Source organism: Thamnophis elegans, chromosome 4 (genome assembly GCF_009769535.1).
Source record: "Thamnophis elegans isolate rThaEle1 chromosome 4, rThaEle1.pri, whole genome shotgun sequence".
Taxonomy (NCBI): domain Eukaryota; kingdom Metazoa; phylum Chordata; class Lepidosauria; order Squamata; family Colubridae; genus Thamnophis; species Thamnophis elegans.
The window spans coordinates 42,712,126-42,727,007 of NC_045544.1; the positions used below are offsets into that span (position 1 = coordinate 42,712,126).

Genomic DNA, 14,882 nt, shown 5'->3' on the forward strand with positions numbered 1-14,882 from the left:
ATGAAAGGGAAGGTAGCTCCATTTCATAGGCAGTGGTCAACCGGCACACTCACCTTCAAGACTATATGGACTGCTATCAATCATTCCCCCCCCCCCCCAAAAAAAAACCCTCCAATTTCATACAAATTTGCAGGACAAATTAACTTAAATGTCTGGATTTTGTTCCATTTTATTTTTCTATAATTTCCCAACAATCTTAATGTCTCTAAAGGAAAAATGATGATTTGCTGAAAACACTGTTACCATAAATGAAGCTGGTTTTGATTGGTCTGTGGAAAGGCCGCTAGAGAATGAAGATTACTAAGTAGCTGGACTCTGTAATGAGGCTGGATGTGGTGCATGCGATAGCTGAACATCTCCAACAGGGTATGCAAGATTCCCCAAGCATGAGACTTAAAAACTGTAGGCAGCAGTTGACCTGAGAAGAAAATAAATCCTGCCAATTATTTTCTAGTGAAAAATAAAGAGAAAGCCAAAATCCACCCAGAATGTAAATCCACATTTATAGTACAAACAACTCTCAACACAATATTCTTTCCAGTAAAATACTACCACTACATTGAAAAATCTTAACAGAAGACCAGAAAAGTAGGAGGCCCATTTTTACAGGCATATTATTACTATACAAATAAGAATATCACAGTGTTTATTAAATCACCACTCCATTACATACAAGCTTAGAAGAACCTATTCAAAGGGCAGATCTTTAGTAAAAGGCTAAAGGTTCATAGAATCTGAAGAAAAACCAGAAAATATAGTTGTATAGCTTCAGATATCAATTTAAGACAAAAAAAATTGGTTGTGTTCACACACTGAAATGTGACAAAATGTATTATGTTTAACTATAATTTAAAGACTGACTCAATTACAGGGGTGATAAGTGTACCATTGGGACAGGGGTGTCAAATTGGCGGCTCGCAGGCCAGATGTGGAGGGGAAAATGTTGTGAAACCACAAGATGGCAACGTGATGCCATGAATTTGACACCCATACATTGGGAGAATTGGGGGGGGAAACAGGTTAAGGATACATCATCATGAAAATGACTTGATGGCACAATTAATTTAGCAGGTGAAATGAATATTGTGAATTATATATAATAATGTGGTTACTGAGGTAGGAATTCCATTTACTGTATTTTATTCCACAGATCATTCTTCTGAAATTATAGCCTATTATGTATGAATAAATCCAGTCACAACTTAACCTTGGCCAATCATTCTCACTCTAAACTATCAACCAAGATTATTTACAGTTTCCAAGGTTTTAAATATTTTATCTGAAATTTCTGAGAGGCAGAAATTAAAAGAAATGAATATAATATAATATAATATAATATAATATAATATAAATTATATTATTATAAATATTGCCTCTGGCGGACTTAGATTTTGAAGGGATAAATTTCAGTTTCACCAAAATATACTTAAATGAGAAAATAAGTATAGCTTCTTCCATCAATTTTAGCTTATATCCAATGGTCGGATTGTGGAGGCTGTAATCAATTAATTTCTGGAAGGTTACAAATTAATTGACATCAACTAATGGAAGAACAGGCAAACTTTTCTCCTGAGAGATTGAGTCTCCCATCAGACATAATACCCCATATCTTTAGATTATTGCCTAGAGTTAAGGAATGATTTCTTTGATACTATAATGGGTAAATAAGCAGTAAAGTGAAACAATTCTTGCAGGATCCTGTTATCGTAACCTAAAAATTAAGGTAATGGTAATATTCATCCTCTTGTCTGGACTAGCTTGAAAGATTGAAATCAATCTTGAAATCTGAAAATACATCTCTCACCCCCTTGCCTTTTTCAGGCCAAGAAACTAGGGAGGGTCCTTTCTGAGTTGTTTTCCATGCCCCCATTCCTTCTGCAGACTAAGCTGTCTCTTATCTGACTGTTGTGGCTCCTCCTCCTTCTGTCTCTCAAGGACATTCTATAGACAATTACAACTGCTGATGATTCTAAGCAATTCGGTTTGGAATTTATATCATTAAAAATTAGCAGTCCAAAAGAATATTAATTAATGAAATTTTCTTACTGATAAAACCTTTGATGCCCAAGGATTCTATTTCCATGTAAACCAGCAGACGACTATATGTTTCCACAAGAGCTGGAGCCAAGGCCAAGCTAGATTTTGCATGGGCCAGTTTTATTACCCTGGTGGCTATGCTATGAATAAGGCTGGAAAGAAGAAGAAGAAGAAGAAAGTGTTATTTTCCATAACGAATTCTAAAAATTAGGACTCTGGGATTCAGGAAAGCAGTCAGGTTTGCATGACACAACACTGAAGGTACCTCACTTTCTTAGTATTTCAATCATGTTCAGCCATGATTGGCAACCCCTCTGTAATTCAGCATGTCACAATACAGAGAACCCACCAATTTGGAATGGTACTAACCAGAATTCAAAATCATAGTTATTTGTTGGGTTTTAAACTGTAGTTAAGGCCTAGATCCGTGATGGCGAACATATGGAGTCATATTTGGTGGCACGCCAGTTGTCAACTCTGACGCGCACAACCTGATTTTCACCCTCAGGAAAGCCTCTGGAGGCTGGAAAGAGCAAAAGATGGCCCCAATGGCCCAACTGGAAATTTGGAAAGAACTTCCGGGGCCATTTTTGCCCTCTTCAGCCTCCGGAGGCTTTCCTGAAGTCTGGGGGGGAGTGGGGGCTGGGGAAGCCACTTTTGTCTTACCCAGTCTTCAGGAAAGCCTCCGGAGCCTGGGGAAGGGTAATGAATGCATGTGGGGGGGGGGGTTGTCTCACACGCATGCGCAAGTTGGTGGGGAGATTGAATGGGCATGCATGCGTGTGCAATTTTGGCATGTCATAAGAAAAAGGTTCACCATCACTGGCTTAGATGCTTACCCAAGACCCCATCAGAATCATAAAGCAGCTGGCAAGGCCAGGGTTAAGGACAGCCCACACATTCATGCTAACTACCCACTCCAGTTGAAGTCATGGACAGCCTATGGCCTTTATAAGGTATTTCAATTTAATATTTGAAAAAATAAACACCCAGAGCGATTTGACATGTCAGGCAAATGCATCTACTGTTGTTACTAATTACATTTTACCTCATTTTGGCATGAACTGTGAGGGAGTCCAAGAGGTTCATTGGCAGTGGTGTGATTGAGCCCGAGGCCATGCAGTTGGTTCCTGGGAGAGGAATTCTCATGTTGCCATTCCCATAAATGGTTTCCACCAGAACACCCATAGGTAACGTAAAACATTCTGAATTAGTGGAATAAGCATTGCACAGCAAGGCGATCTTGTAGTCATTCATGTGAAGACTTTTATTCCTTAGACTCTGTTGCAAGAACCTGAACAACCAAAGATACTTAAATGAATGGGAAAAACTCATTTATGTGCAAAAGATCTGTTACACACTTGCCGTCAAAAATATACATGTGATAATAGTATGTTAAGAGTCACAAGGATATCAACTTTTCTGCAGAATAAGACAGAAGCTACTTGGAGTGAATCATAGATCCATTAGCGGAACATCTGCTCAAGTCATCTCTTCTTACCAAATGACCTAATTCTATATAGTTGCTCTTGAGGTAAATAGGGAAGCAACTCATAAAATCCCAGATAGCCCCATTACCACAACTCTAAATAGAGATGGCAAAATTTAGGGTAATTTTCCAATGTCTCTACCTTGCCAATAAGTAAAATGGGCATATCAAACTTTTGCTAGGCTGAATATTTTTTTTTAAAGATAAAAAAAAATGAAACCCTGACAAAATCAAACAAAATTAATAGGGCAGAAAAGTCGCCGTTACCATCTAAAATGTTTTCTTTGTATTAATAATCACAGAAAAAAAAATCACCTGTAGTGTTACAAATAATTTATGCCTTATACCTCCTGCGGATTCAAAAGCCCTTTAAAATAATTCAGATTGCCCATCGTTATAATAAAACACAGAACAGCTACTAGAATGTTAAATAAGCTTCATTCCTTAATTTCCTTGAAACTGCATCTCAAGGATGGTTATTTCCTTCCTTCTTTTGTTTAGTAGAAATTGTTCTATTTTATTAGTCTTTTAACTCTCAAGACTGTTTTGTCATCCTGAAATTTTACTGCAATGCTGGTTTTAAATGCTATCATGTGATAATGGTTTTTTAAAAAAAATTCAGGATTTATGTTTCCTGATTTTAAGCATGCATTTTTGATCCTCTGTAGTTATAGGATTTGGTATACATTTAATGCAAAAGTTAAACTGTATACTTCTTTTGGGTGAGTATCATTGTTAGTCCTCTTTTCAGAGATTTTAGGATGATCATAATTGAAAAGCATGATCATTATTTACAAAACATATTTACTCATGATGGAGCTTGAGGGAGTGAGGAATTGGAATCTGTAGTTTAGAATTGTCACTATGAGCCTTTCTGTTCAGATGTATCCAGATGCAAGTCATTGCAAAAGCATGGGTTGACTGCGGTTTGTTAATATCAGGCACAGGAATGCACTAAGGAAAAAAGGAACATAATGTTAAATTATATTACATTATTATTTAGCAAAAGGATATGGCGAATCAAAATTTAGAAACAGAGTAACTACATTTTCAGGAACTTGTATATCTGTTAAGGTGACTATTTCTTAAAATATTTTGGCAATTCAATCGGCTAATACGCACCTTTGTGTTTTCTCTTTTTTTCCAACTTGATCATGCAATCAGGATTACATAATTTTGCCAAATGTCAAGATTGGCTACTTTATCTTTGAGAGTTTTCTTCCAATTTAGCTTTTACTCTTTGGAACAGACCACTGAACTATGTTGTTAGCCTTGCTAGGTAGCCAGAAAAGAAGCACAGCCAGAAATATGAACTCTATCTTTCTTGTAAATTTCATTAACCAGTGGGAGATCTTGAAAAGTATTCTATTCCTTCATTCCCTGCATGGGGCAACAATCTAACAGCTGCCATAATGGGCATTTTTGGGTATGAACCTAGCTATCACATCTGAAGTTGTAAATTGTTTTCAAAAACAGTCTCATATAATGCCCATTACATATGACCATCTTTAAAAGTGTTTGTCATGTCAATATTATATAAATAAAATTATATATGTATAAACTTTTCAGGGTTGTAAAAAGGGTACTATATGAAAGAAATATCACAGTAATATCTTTAATGGATTTACAAAAGATGCATAGCTGGGAAAAGCCAATAGAGAAGCCAAATTATCTAGAACTAAACCTGGATTTATAAACTTTCCCAGACTATAAACTTGTATTTTCAATAAAATGTTACCCTATCCAACACAAATTTTAAATGCAGATACAGAAAGCTGAACAAGAAGATACAGAGTTGTACGTTATGCCTACAAGGGACAATGTCACCTAAATCTCAAATGAACTGACCATGATATTATGTGGATGTTACCTACAATAAGTCTAGGATAAAAACCTCAAGGCATGAGATTTTACACTAACAACACCCAATGTCCAGGAGGTTTCAGGATCCCCTTTGCCAAATAATCCCCTGAGGGAAAAGGATTGGTTTTATCTCTTGGATATACAGTTAAAAGTGAACCATAAGTAATAATAGTAAAATATTTTAAGTGGCAACTCACTTCCTTCTCAGGATAGAGGAGGTCAAATAGCTTCATTACAGGAAGAAAGTCGCCTAATGCATTTTTCTGAATGCTTCCCGAGATAAACTGTAATAATACCCACATCAAATGGTCTCGGCCTTTGATCAGACCTCGTCCTGCCAACTGTAAGACAAACAAAAAAAACTCCGTGAATACCAAATGCACACTCCTAAGTAAGCTCTCACAAGTTTCTAAGAACTATACATTTAGAGATGCCTGCAAAGATGCCTTCCCCACAAGTTATTTGCCAACATTGAGGCAAAACCAACTGTTCTGATTCTAGGCAGCTCAATATTAAAAAATGGGGGAGGGGGAGGAATCAACATTCTATACTCAGTAAACATATAGTTTGTAAACATCCCAGCTAATTTCAAAAATCAAATATATTAGAGACATCTATCTCTAGGGCTGTGCAAAGTGCACACATATGCAGAGAAAGTCAAGTACAGCTTCTGAAACAGGCCTGAAAAATAAAGAGGCTTGAAATATGTTTTGTGCATGACTTTTGTGGTTTGGGCAGCTTTTTCCCTACAAGCTTTTGATAGCCGTGGCATTTGTCTATCACAACAGAAAGGGTAACTTTCTAAAAGTATGACAATATTATGTCATAGGAGGAAAGTGAAGAAGTTTTTGTGTCCCACATCATTCTGTCTGAATAACACAGATGGTTTCTGTTACTAGGTAATATACCAAACACTTCCTGTGTATTTTTTCATTACTGGCCAGCTCTGTCCTACTATGAATACCTGATGATAATCTTTACTGTTAAAACAAGTGTAGTTGGGATACTGTTTTCTTAAATGCTTGCATGTAATGTCACATGCAGAAGATCTATAGGTACCCACTTACCAAACTAATTGGTGCCAAAACTGAAGGGTCAATGAGATACAATAATGTCCGTATGTGAGAGACTTTTTAAAAGCTTGAAAAAGTCATCCATTTGATCTCGCTACCAAAAACCTACCTTCTGATGCAGAGACAGGACCATGTGAGGGAAGCTTGCAAATTGAAAAAGTACGAAGAAGATAAGCTGACTGGAGAGATGCTGCCATAGCAACTGGCTGGTTCCACCATCATCAAATTTCTCCTCCGTCTCTGAGCGCTCCATGGCATATACCACCAAATCCACCAACTGGTCCTCCAGCACAGGACATCGCTGTTTGTGCTGCAAAGTAGAAATCAGATACAACATTCCAAAACCTAGCATTTATTGTTTTCATGCTTTACTTTATTAAATTGGGAAGCATGACATAAAACATTTACAAGGTAAGCCAATGCATTAAAACTGTCTGATGTTACAGGCCACTTTAAATCATACTCTGTTTATTATGCCGATTTACCAAGCTGCTTCTTTATGGAATTGACCGAAAAGATGGTTTTCAAGAATATAGTTCCATGATACATTTTTGATTAACAAATTTAGGAATATGATACTTTGGAAAAATGCTGTAATTGATTTGTTTTGACTCACCTTTTCCTAATTGAAAAACTCAAATAATGTAAGTAAAAACAAACTTCCATTTACCATACCTATTATGCTTTTCTATTCCTTCTTTTTTGCCCTGTGCAACTTTTATTTTATGTATCATTAATTAAGCATGATTTGAAGTTAATTTACAAAAACTGGGAGGGCTATCAAACATATATCCTCTTTTTTACTTTTAATTTGCCACAACTCAGTAATTTAAATATAATGGGTTAGAGGGGGAAAACAAGACAAGGTGCTTATATCTACATATTAGAATGTAGGTGGTTTGATGTTACCCATGGACAAACTGATTGCATTCATGGATCCTGCTGAGCCAGATGCAGGAGATAAGTGAAAGAGCAGGAATAAGCTTTAGTAATCTCAAAGATGCACTCTGTACTCCTTCAGTAATGTCATAAACAATCTGGAAGTCTCTGCTTTTATTTATCTGGAACCTGTCATGTTGCCCAAATAACAGTGGTTTGCATACTTAGTTTTAAACCATCCAAAAGTGATTTGAGAAATTGGTTGCTGAAATCAGCCAATGCTACAGTTTAAAACAGTTTTCTGTTTTACCGGTGGGTACCAGCAAACCGGTGGAGAAGTTCTAAACTTTTCCCAGCTGTATAGAACACATAAAAAGGAGAGAGTGAGCCTCAGGCTTCTTGCTGCTCATTTCTTCTTCATAAAACTCCATATGGCTTGGCATATAAATGTTGTCACTGCATGCATTCAATTCTGCTTTGTAACTCTTCATGTTATTCCCAAACAGCCTTACTGGGTTTGGGAAGAGACTTGAGCATTATGTAAAAGGCATTCCACTGAAATATCCAGTGGTGGAACAATGCCTGTGACAGCCTTGCCTTGTATATCTATCTATCATCTATCTATCTATCTATCTATCTATCTATCTATCTATCTATCTATCTATCTATCTATCTATCTATCTTTCCTTCCTTCCTTCCTTCCTTCCTTTTGTCAATAGCAATAGCAGTAGACTTATATACTGCTTCATAGGCCTTTCAGGCCTCTCTAAGCGGTTTACAGAGAGTCAGCATATTGCCCCCAACAATCTGGGTCCTCATTTTACCCACTTCGGAAGGATGGAAGGCTGAGTCAACCCTGAGCCGGTGAGATTTGAACCGCTGACCTGCTGATCTAGCAGTAGCCTGCAGTGCTGCATTTAACCACTGCGCCACCTTGGCTCTTATCCTTCCCTCCCTCCCACCCACCCATTTGAATCTTGGCCTTGACTATAGTCTATACCTAAGACTTTGTATTTTAACAATACTTCTCTGTATTTTGAACTCTGAATTGGGTTTTGATTACCCCTAGTATAATTTACAGTTTTGTAATCATCTCATGTCTAGATGACACATGGCAAATTAGATTAAACTTTGTACTTGGACACTCTAGACTAGAACTTTGTAATATATATAAGACTGTAATTTTATTATTATGTGGATTCATGTTCCCTCTGGCATTGCTTTAAAACTAACTTGAACCATTTCTGAGATATTTTTTTTTAAAAACCTAAAAGAATATTGGTTTTACATTATGGACCTGTAACATAACACAGCTTTAGCATGAAGAAAAATATATAATTTTAAAGAGACAATACAGAAAAGATACGGAGCTGTTTGGAATCTAATCGTGAAAATGCTGTGTCCCTTTCTAGAGGCAAAAAAAGGGGGGATTTTAAATTTTTTTGGGGGAAATTGCCACGGTATCCAAATATGATTTAAGTCAAAACATTTTAGCTCTCCTCTTCATGAATTTTCCTTTGACTAACAGATAGCCTACAATGTACCTCTGAATTAAAAAAGAATGAAAACAAAGAAAAACCTTGAAAAGAGATACTAATTCTAGCCTAATCAGAGGGGGTCACTTTTTGCCATGAAAAAGGGATTATGCTTTCCAATTAACAATACAATGCGAGAATGGCAAAATTTTGGACAAAATAGGAGAACAGCACTCTCTCTTCCACATGCTCTATGCCAGCTCAAAACGGCCCCAAGTTACAATTCTAGCTGAGCTTTCGTAAAACATGCTTAAAAACAAGAATTCTAATAAAAAAAGAAAGCATTAGTTGCTCCTGGCTCTCTTTCAAAATCACAATGCCATCATCACAACTCAACCACATTACAATTTTTACAAAGGGCAATATCAACACCAGTTGAGAATACTCCCCCCCCCCAAATGCAGCTAATTATGAAGCAGAGCAGAATGCAACAGACAATACTACAAACTATTCAATGATTCAGCATGCAAAAACTACTGTGTTCAGGGCTTGAAATTCACTATAATTTGATATGGAGAAATACAGCATTGTGGTAATTATCAAGGCAGGATATATCATTAAAATAAAATTCATGTTTTTTTTTAAAAGTTTGGAAAAAAAATAGAAAAGCCAGTTCTTGGCTTCCACCATACTCTTAACTTGACCAGGAAATGGAACCCACAAAGCAGCAGATATTAGTTGTTCTCAGTTCTATGGGAAAAAGAGGTTTAACAACAACAAAAAAACTGTTGGGAGCCTTAGCTTTTCTTAAATTTTGCTCTTGTAAATTATGTATTACTCTCAGTGCTTTGACACAAGGGAAGGTCAAAGTCAAACTGTTAAGAGGACAACATCTGATTCTCACCCTGACAGAAGGTACAGGCAAGATCATGGACATACTGCTCAATTTCATGTTTTTCAACTTTAACCTCATGTTTTCATCCAAATGTCAGTAGTACTTGTCAGTGTATTTCTTTCTGTATTAAAGGTGACAAACTATGAAGTCAATCACTTTGATTTCCAAGACATATCCATGCTATTTTCTTGACAATAGTAAGGGAGTGGCCTGCCCACTTTGTTTGTCAAGCTCTAAGTCCATCATACAGCCCTGGTATTTCCCAGTACTCTCCCATCCTAGTATTATACCAGGCCCAACTTTTAGTTTACAAACCCAGGTAAGCTATGTGTTGCTACATGCTGAAGTATCGGACTATATGTTGGGTATACAGATGTGTAATGATGGGTGATGCTAGTTCTTCTCTAAATTAATTCATAAACAAGTGTGCCAATCCATTCAGAAGTATGAAGACTTACATAAGAACATATTGGATCCTATGGTTACAGGATGAACATGACTTTCTTGGCCAGAAACCAGCCACTACAATAAAATAGCTCAACTCTTTTAAGAGAAGTTTCCCTTTCTTAGGTAGTAATTGGACAAATGGAAATGATACCTCACTCTCTGATGTCAACTGTCACTAGAAGAGCCAGCATTTTTCAGTATATAGTTATGAAAAAATGTAGCCAGGTTAAAATATTTGGCAATTAAGCTGTTTGTAAACATTAGAATTCAAGAGTACAGAATATGGATTCTCATTCCTGCAGTTTGAACCTTTTTTCTTTTGAAAGCTGCATAAACCAAGTTTTCATTATTCTTTCATATTGTATGTAAAAACTGGCTCAGTGAAGACAAAGTATCAATACATGGAGGAAGCTTAGTGGATATATTATCTCTAAGAACACTCTGAACTGCAGAACCTGTGGACACAGAGATCATAAACCTCTTCCGCTTATTTGTAAAATTCATTTTACTTAAAATCAGCAGGTAATTAAAAAAAATATTCTGTAATGACAGCAAGTTAACATTCTTAAAAGAACAACAAAAATAAGGTTTTATATATGAAACTCAATAAAGAATAATTCGAAGTCCAGTTTCTATTGTTTTTATTTTATTTTTTTAAAAAAAGTTTTAGTAGCCACTGGGGAAAAAAATCCAATAGAAATGAAATTGCCAGTTTTAATTTGAACTGAGCACAAAGTCTTTGAAAACAATGCAATATGTCTGTGCCCCTCAGAGAAGAGTGAGGGATATTGTGTTCTTTACATATTTTACTTGTACAACAAATTTTAGCAGTGGTAGATGCGGAACACCTATGCATTACAGACACTTTTGACTACCCTGTAGAGTAATATTTAGAGGCCTAAGATGAGGCCATTAGCAGATCTAATTTTAGAGACCTATGCGGAGCACAGACAACACATTCCTTAATCCTGCTATTACTTCTATAGGTACAGGCCCACTGCACCTATAAAGTTTTCATAAACTCTTCCTCTTAGACAAGGGGGATAATTTGATTGATTGACCCAAGTTCCAAGTTCCTAGATTCTTGTTGCACTTTTCCAGCACCATTGATAGGTTTAGATCTGAATAGTTTCCATATTCCATTTTGAACACTGTAAACTACAAATCTGCATGTAATACGAAATGTTCAATTCAATTTAAAAGGCCAATTCAATACTTAGTGCACACTTTGGGCTGAAGCCAGGGACTGAACTGCAACAAACACTAAATCTTAGGATCAACTAAATAATTTATTACTTTAAAAAGATTTTGTAAAAAGAAAAATCTAAACGTGGTAAAAGTTTTGCTGGAGAATATAGGGACTGAAAAGAAGATAAATCTTAAACTAATCCTTAATAAGGGGTGATGTTAGTAAGATTGATTATATAATCCTTTCATCTATAAATCATGACTGCAAAAAGGAAAGTGTTGTTATGAAAAATGACCTATCTATGGTACTCTTCTATTCATGAGTCTAGATTCTGAGAAATTTCACAAGCATCTATATAGGCTTTGTTTTAATTCTTGTATTTTAATTTATTAAAAAAAATTATTTTAATTTATTAAAGAGCCGAGGTGGCGCAGTGGTTAAATGCAGCACTGCAGGCTACTGCTAGATCAGCAGTTCAGCGGTTCAAATCTCACCGGCTCAGGGTTGACTCAGCCTTCCATCCTTCCGAGGTGGGTAAAATGAGGACCCAGATTGTTGGGGGCAATATGCTGACTCTCTGTAAACCGCTTAGAGAGGGCTGAAAGCCCTATGAAGCGGTATATAAGTCTACTGCTACTGCTATTATTTAGGACAATATTTGCTCTACTTAGAGTAATATTTGCATTGTTTTTTTATATATTGCTCTGGGCACTCTGGGAAAAAGGACAGTATATAAATGATGACAATCACATTATAATTGAAATGGAATAAAATCTGGGTCTATTGTTTGGACTAGAAATATACAGAAACAACTTTGAAGCAAAAAAACCAAAAACAAACCCCAGAAAGTTTTCAAACAGCGTGTTCCTTAAGAGTCAATGTTTCATCTTCTTAAGTTATGAACATAATTGTCCTATTCAGATCAACTAAATAAGGAAGAGAGCCACTTTGGTAATCTAATTACAGAAACAAATATTGGAGAAATCTCTTGAAATTTTCTAATCTCAAAGGGGTTATCCTTGGAAATAAAAAATAAAATAGGAGGACAGAATTATTATTAGAATGCATGCCAGAAATAGAATGGCAGAAAAAAAATATTCTTTGCCTCGGGATAATTATATGAAATAAATAACCAACAATCCTTTTGTAATAATGTTTACACTGCTCATCTTACCCACATAATATGTTTCCAAGTAAATCAAGGAAGACAGATTACATGGGTAGGCCATACACATTTAACTTTGTATTACTGGATCTTTATCTGCAGGGGGAAACCACACTTGGCATATGGAGTATATGAACAGGCATGCTCCTATTTTTATGTATGTCAACATGATGATCAATGTGCAGTATCAAATGAATGCAATTCTGGTGCATTTCTAAGTCTAAAGTACCAAAGAGATCTCAATAAATCCCTATTTCCCAGCAGGTTGTCTCCCAACCATTGGTTTGCACAATTTGAATATTAGTCAGCTGATGGAATTTTCAGCATCGTCTCTGAATTCCCATCAAGAAATGTTACACACGATCCTTCCATGCTTTCCACTGACAAATGAACAAGAAATTCACAGACTGTTGTTATTGTGGCAGCACACCTACAACTCAGAGTTTGTCAGCATTTCCATCAAAAAAGAACCATTCATTCCGGGTTTTGTTGCTTGACGATAACTGTTTGCGCTCAGAAAATTGAAATTAAATGACAAGTCTTAGTGTTTCATAACTCACATTAGGCAATAAGTTTTAAATTTCTTTTCTAAAACTAGAATTTTTGAAGAGTTTAACTCAAAAAATCTTCATTCTTAATTCAAAAGCATTTGTTTATTGTAAAATTGAAAGAAGATTTCAGGGAGGCAATAGAGAGAGATCTATAAACATCACAGAACTCCAAATGTTTAAACAAGACAGTATCTTGTTTAAATATTTGGAGCTCAATGTTTTCCCATATAGAGCTTGCTTCTCTTTCAAGGAAGAAAGTTGTGTTCCTTTAAGCACTTAATCTGGTTTGAATAAGGAGAGAAGGGAAAGAATGCTGCTTTAACTCCATACATAGAAAACTCAGGATCTTTATGGTAATGCTTATTTTTTATATCAGAAAATCCTTCCTGTAGAAAGCTCTTTAACAGAGATAAAGTTGAAATGCAAGAATAAAGCATAAAAAAAGCTAACAAAGTTAGTTCCAAAAATGCTTTTCGAAAAGCAACTGGATTTTCTTGAGGGTTTTTTTTCTTTGAAGACATTTGGCTTCTCACCCAAGAAGCTTCTTCAAGGAAAAAAACACCAAGAAAGTCCAGTTGGTCTTTTGAAAAGCACCTTTGGGACAACCATGATATGGATGATTAGGAAGCTCCATAGACACCAAACAAAGTTAGATACACATGTTAAAAGTAATATGATGAACTCTACTCTGGGAAATCCTGTAGATCAATTACTATTTTATGTAACAGGTTTGCCTGTTATGCATATATGCTTTATGGGATGCAAATCTCCTAAAAAGCATATAGAATAATAGAATTTATAAATACCAAAAGACTCAACACCAGTTTCCTATTCAGGTAATGCAGAGGGGAGAATAGGAATGAATTGTAATTGTGCTGCTATACTATTTTTTGTAAAGCATTTTGTGATACTTTTTTTTAAGGAAGAGGGATACCTTCAGAAAATAACAATAGATGGACTGATGCATCTCTAAGGACTTTCTCATTTGCATGAAGAATGCCCTAGACTCCTGAAATCCATGGGTTTGGCTATCAAGCAACACTGCATGTTCCCCTGTCAAAAGTGAATCAATAAATGAACACAATTGCAATACTACGAAATCTGATATGTTGTCATACAAGGGATTTAAAATGCAGTGTAATTTTGAAGTGAACAGGGAGTTCACCGAATTGGGCAGTTATGTAACTGTGATAAAGGAAAGGATGTTTTATATGAAAGTAGGACTTTCTGTGTGCTATCTATGGAAAAGACATTGTTGTCTTCCAACAGCTCAATCTGCCACAATCAGTACTCTACAACTCAGATTCTTCATTATGGCCAAAGTATTGTATGTTCAGCTACAATGTGGATGGAGTCACTGAATCAGTCAGCGTGAGCTTAAATGGACTCTGGGGGATGGTAGAGGACAGGAGGGCCTGGAGGAACATTGTCCATGGGGTTGACTTCGGGACTGACAACAACAACATAATGTGGAAGGCTTCAAAATCTTTGGAAATAGGATTTACTTACTTACTTACTTACTTACTTACTTACTTACTGTACCCGTTTTATTTTCAAGCAAATGTTATGGTCAAGCACAATCCATGAAATAAAAAGGTTTTTTTTTTTAAATGAAAACACTGACACAACCTTCACTATGGTATTGCAAACACTGTCATCAAACTTTACTTAAAATAAAGTTAAATTAGAAACAGACTAAAATTGCCAATATTTGACTGTACAAACAGGCAAGCATATACAGCAAGTAAAAGTTGCAAATTTTTCAAAATTTTCCTCCTCCTTTTTTTCTTCCACCTAATTCAGCCCATTTGGAGTTGCT

The 14,882-nt window shown here is 36.0% G+C and overlaps 1 protein-coding gene across 3 annotated transcripts in view; it reads right to left on the bottom strand.

The window, feature by feature from the left end:
• The window catches only part of MED23 (mediator complex subunit 23), a 41,845-nt gene that overhangs the window by 14,244 nt on the left and 12,719 nt on the right, over positions 1 to 14,882 (bottom strand). For all 3 annotated transcript variants that reach the window (XM_032216200.1, XM_032216199.1, XM_032216201.1), the window contains 6 exons: positions 6,572 to 6,772; positions 5,587 to 5,730; positions 4,335 to 4,480; positions 3,086 to 3,331; positions 2,047 to 2,189; positions 244 to 418 (listed from right to left, as the gene is read on the bottom strand). In XM_032216200.1, coding sequence (XP_032072091.1) covers positions 244 to 418; positions 2,047 to 2,189; positions 3,086 to 3,331; positions 4,335 to 4,480; positions 5,587 to 5,730; positions 6,572 to 6,772 — 1,055 coding nt within the window. The remainder of the gene's footprint in view (positions 1 to 243; positions 419 to 2,046; positions 2,190 to 3,085; positions 3,332 to 4,334; positions 4,481 to 5,586; positions 5,731 to 6,571; positions 6,773 to 14,882) is intronic.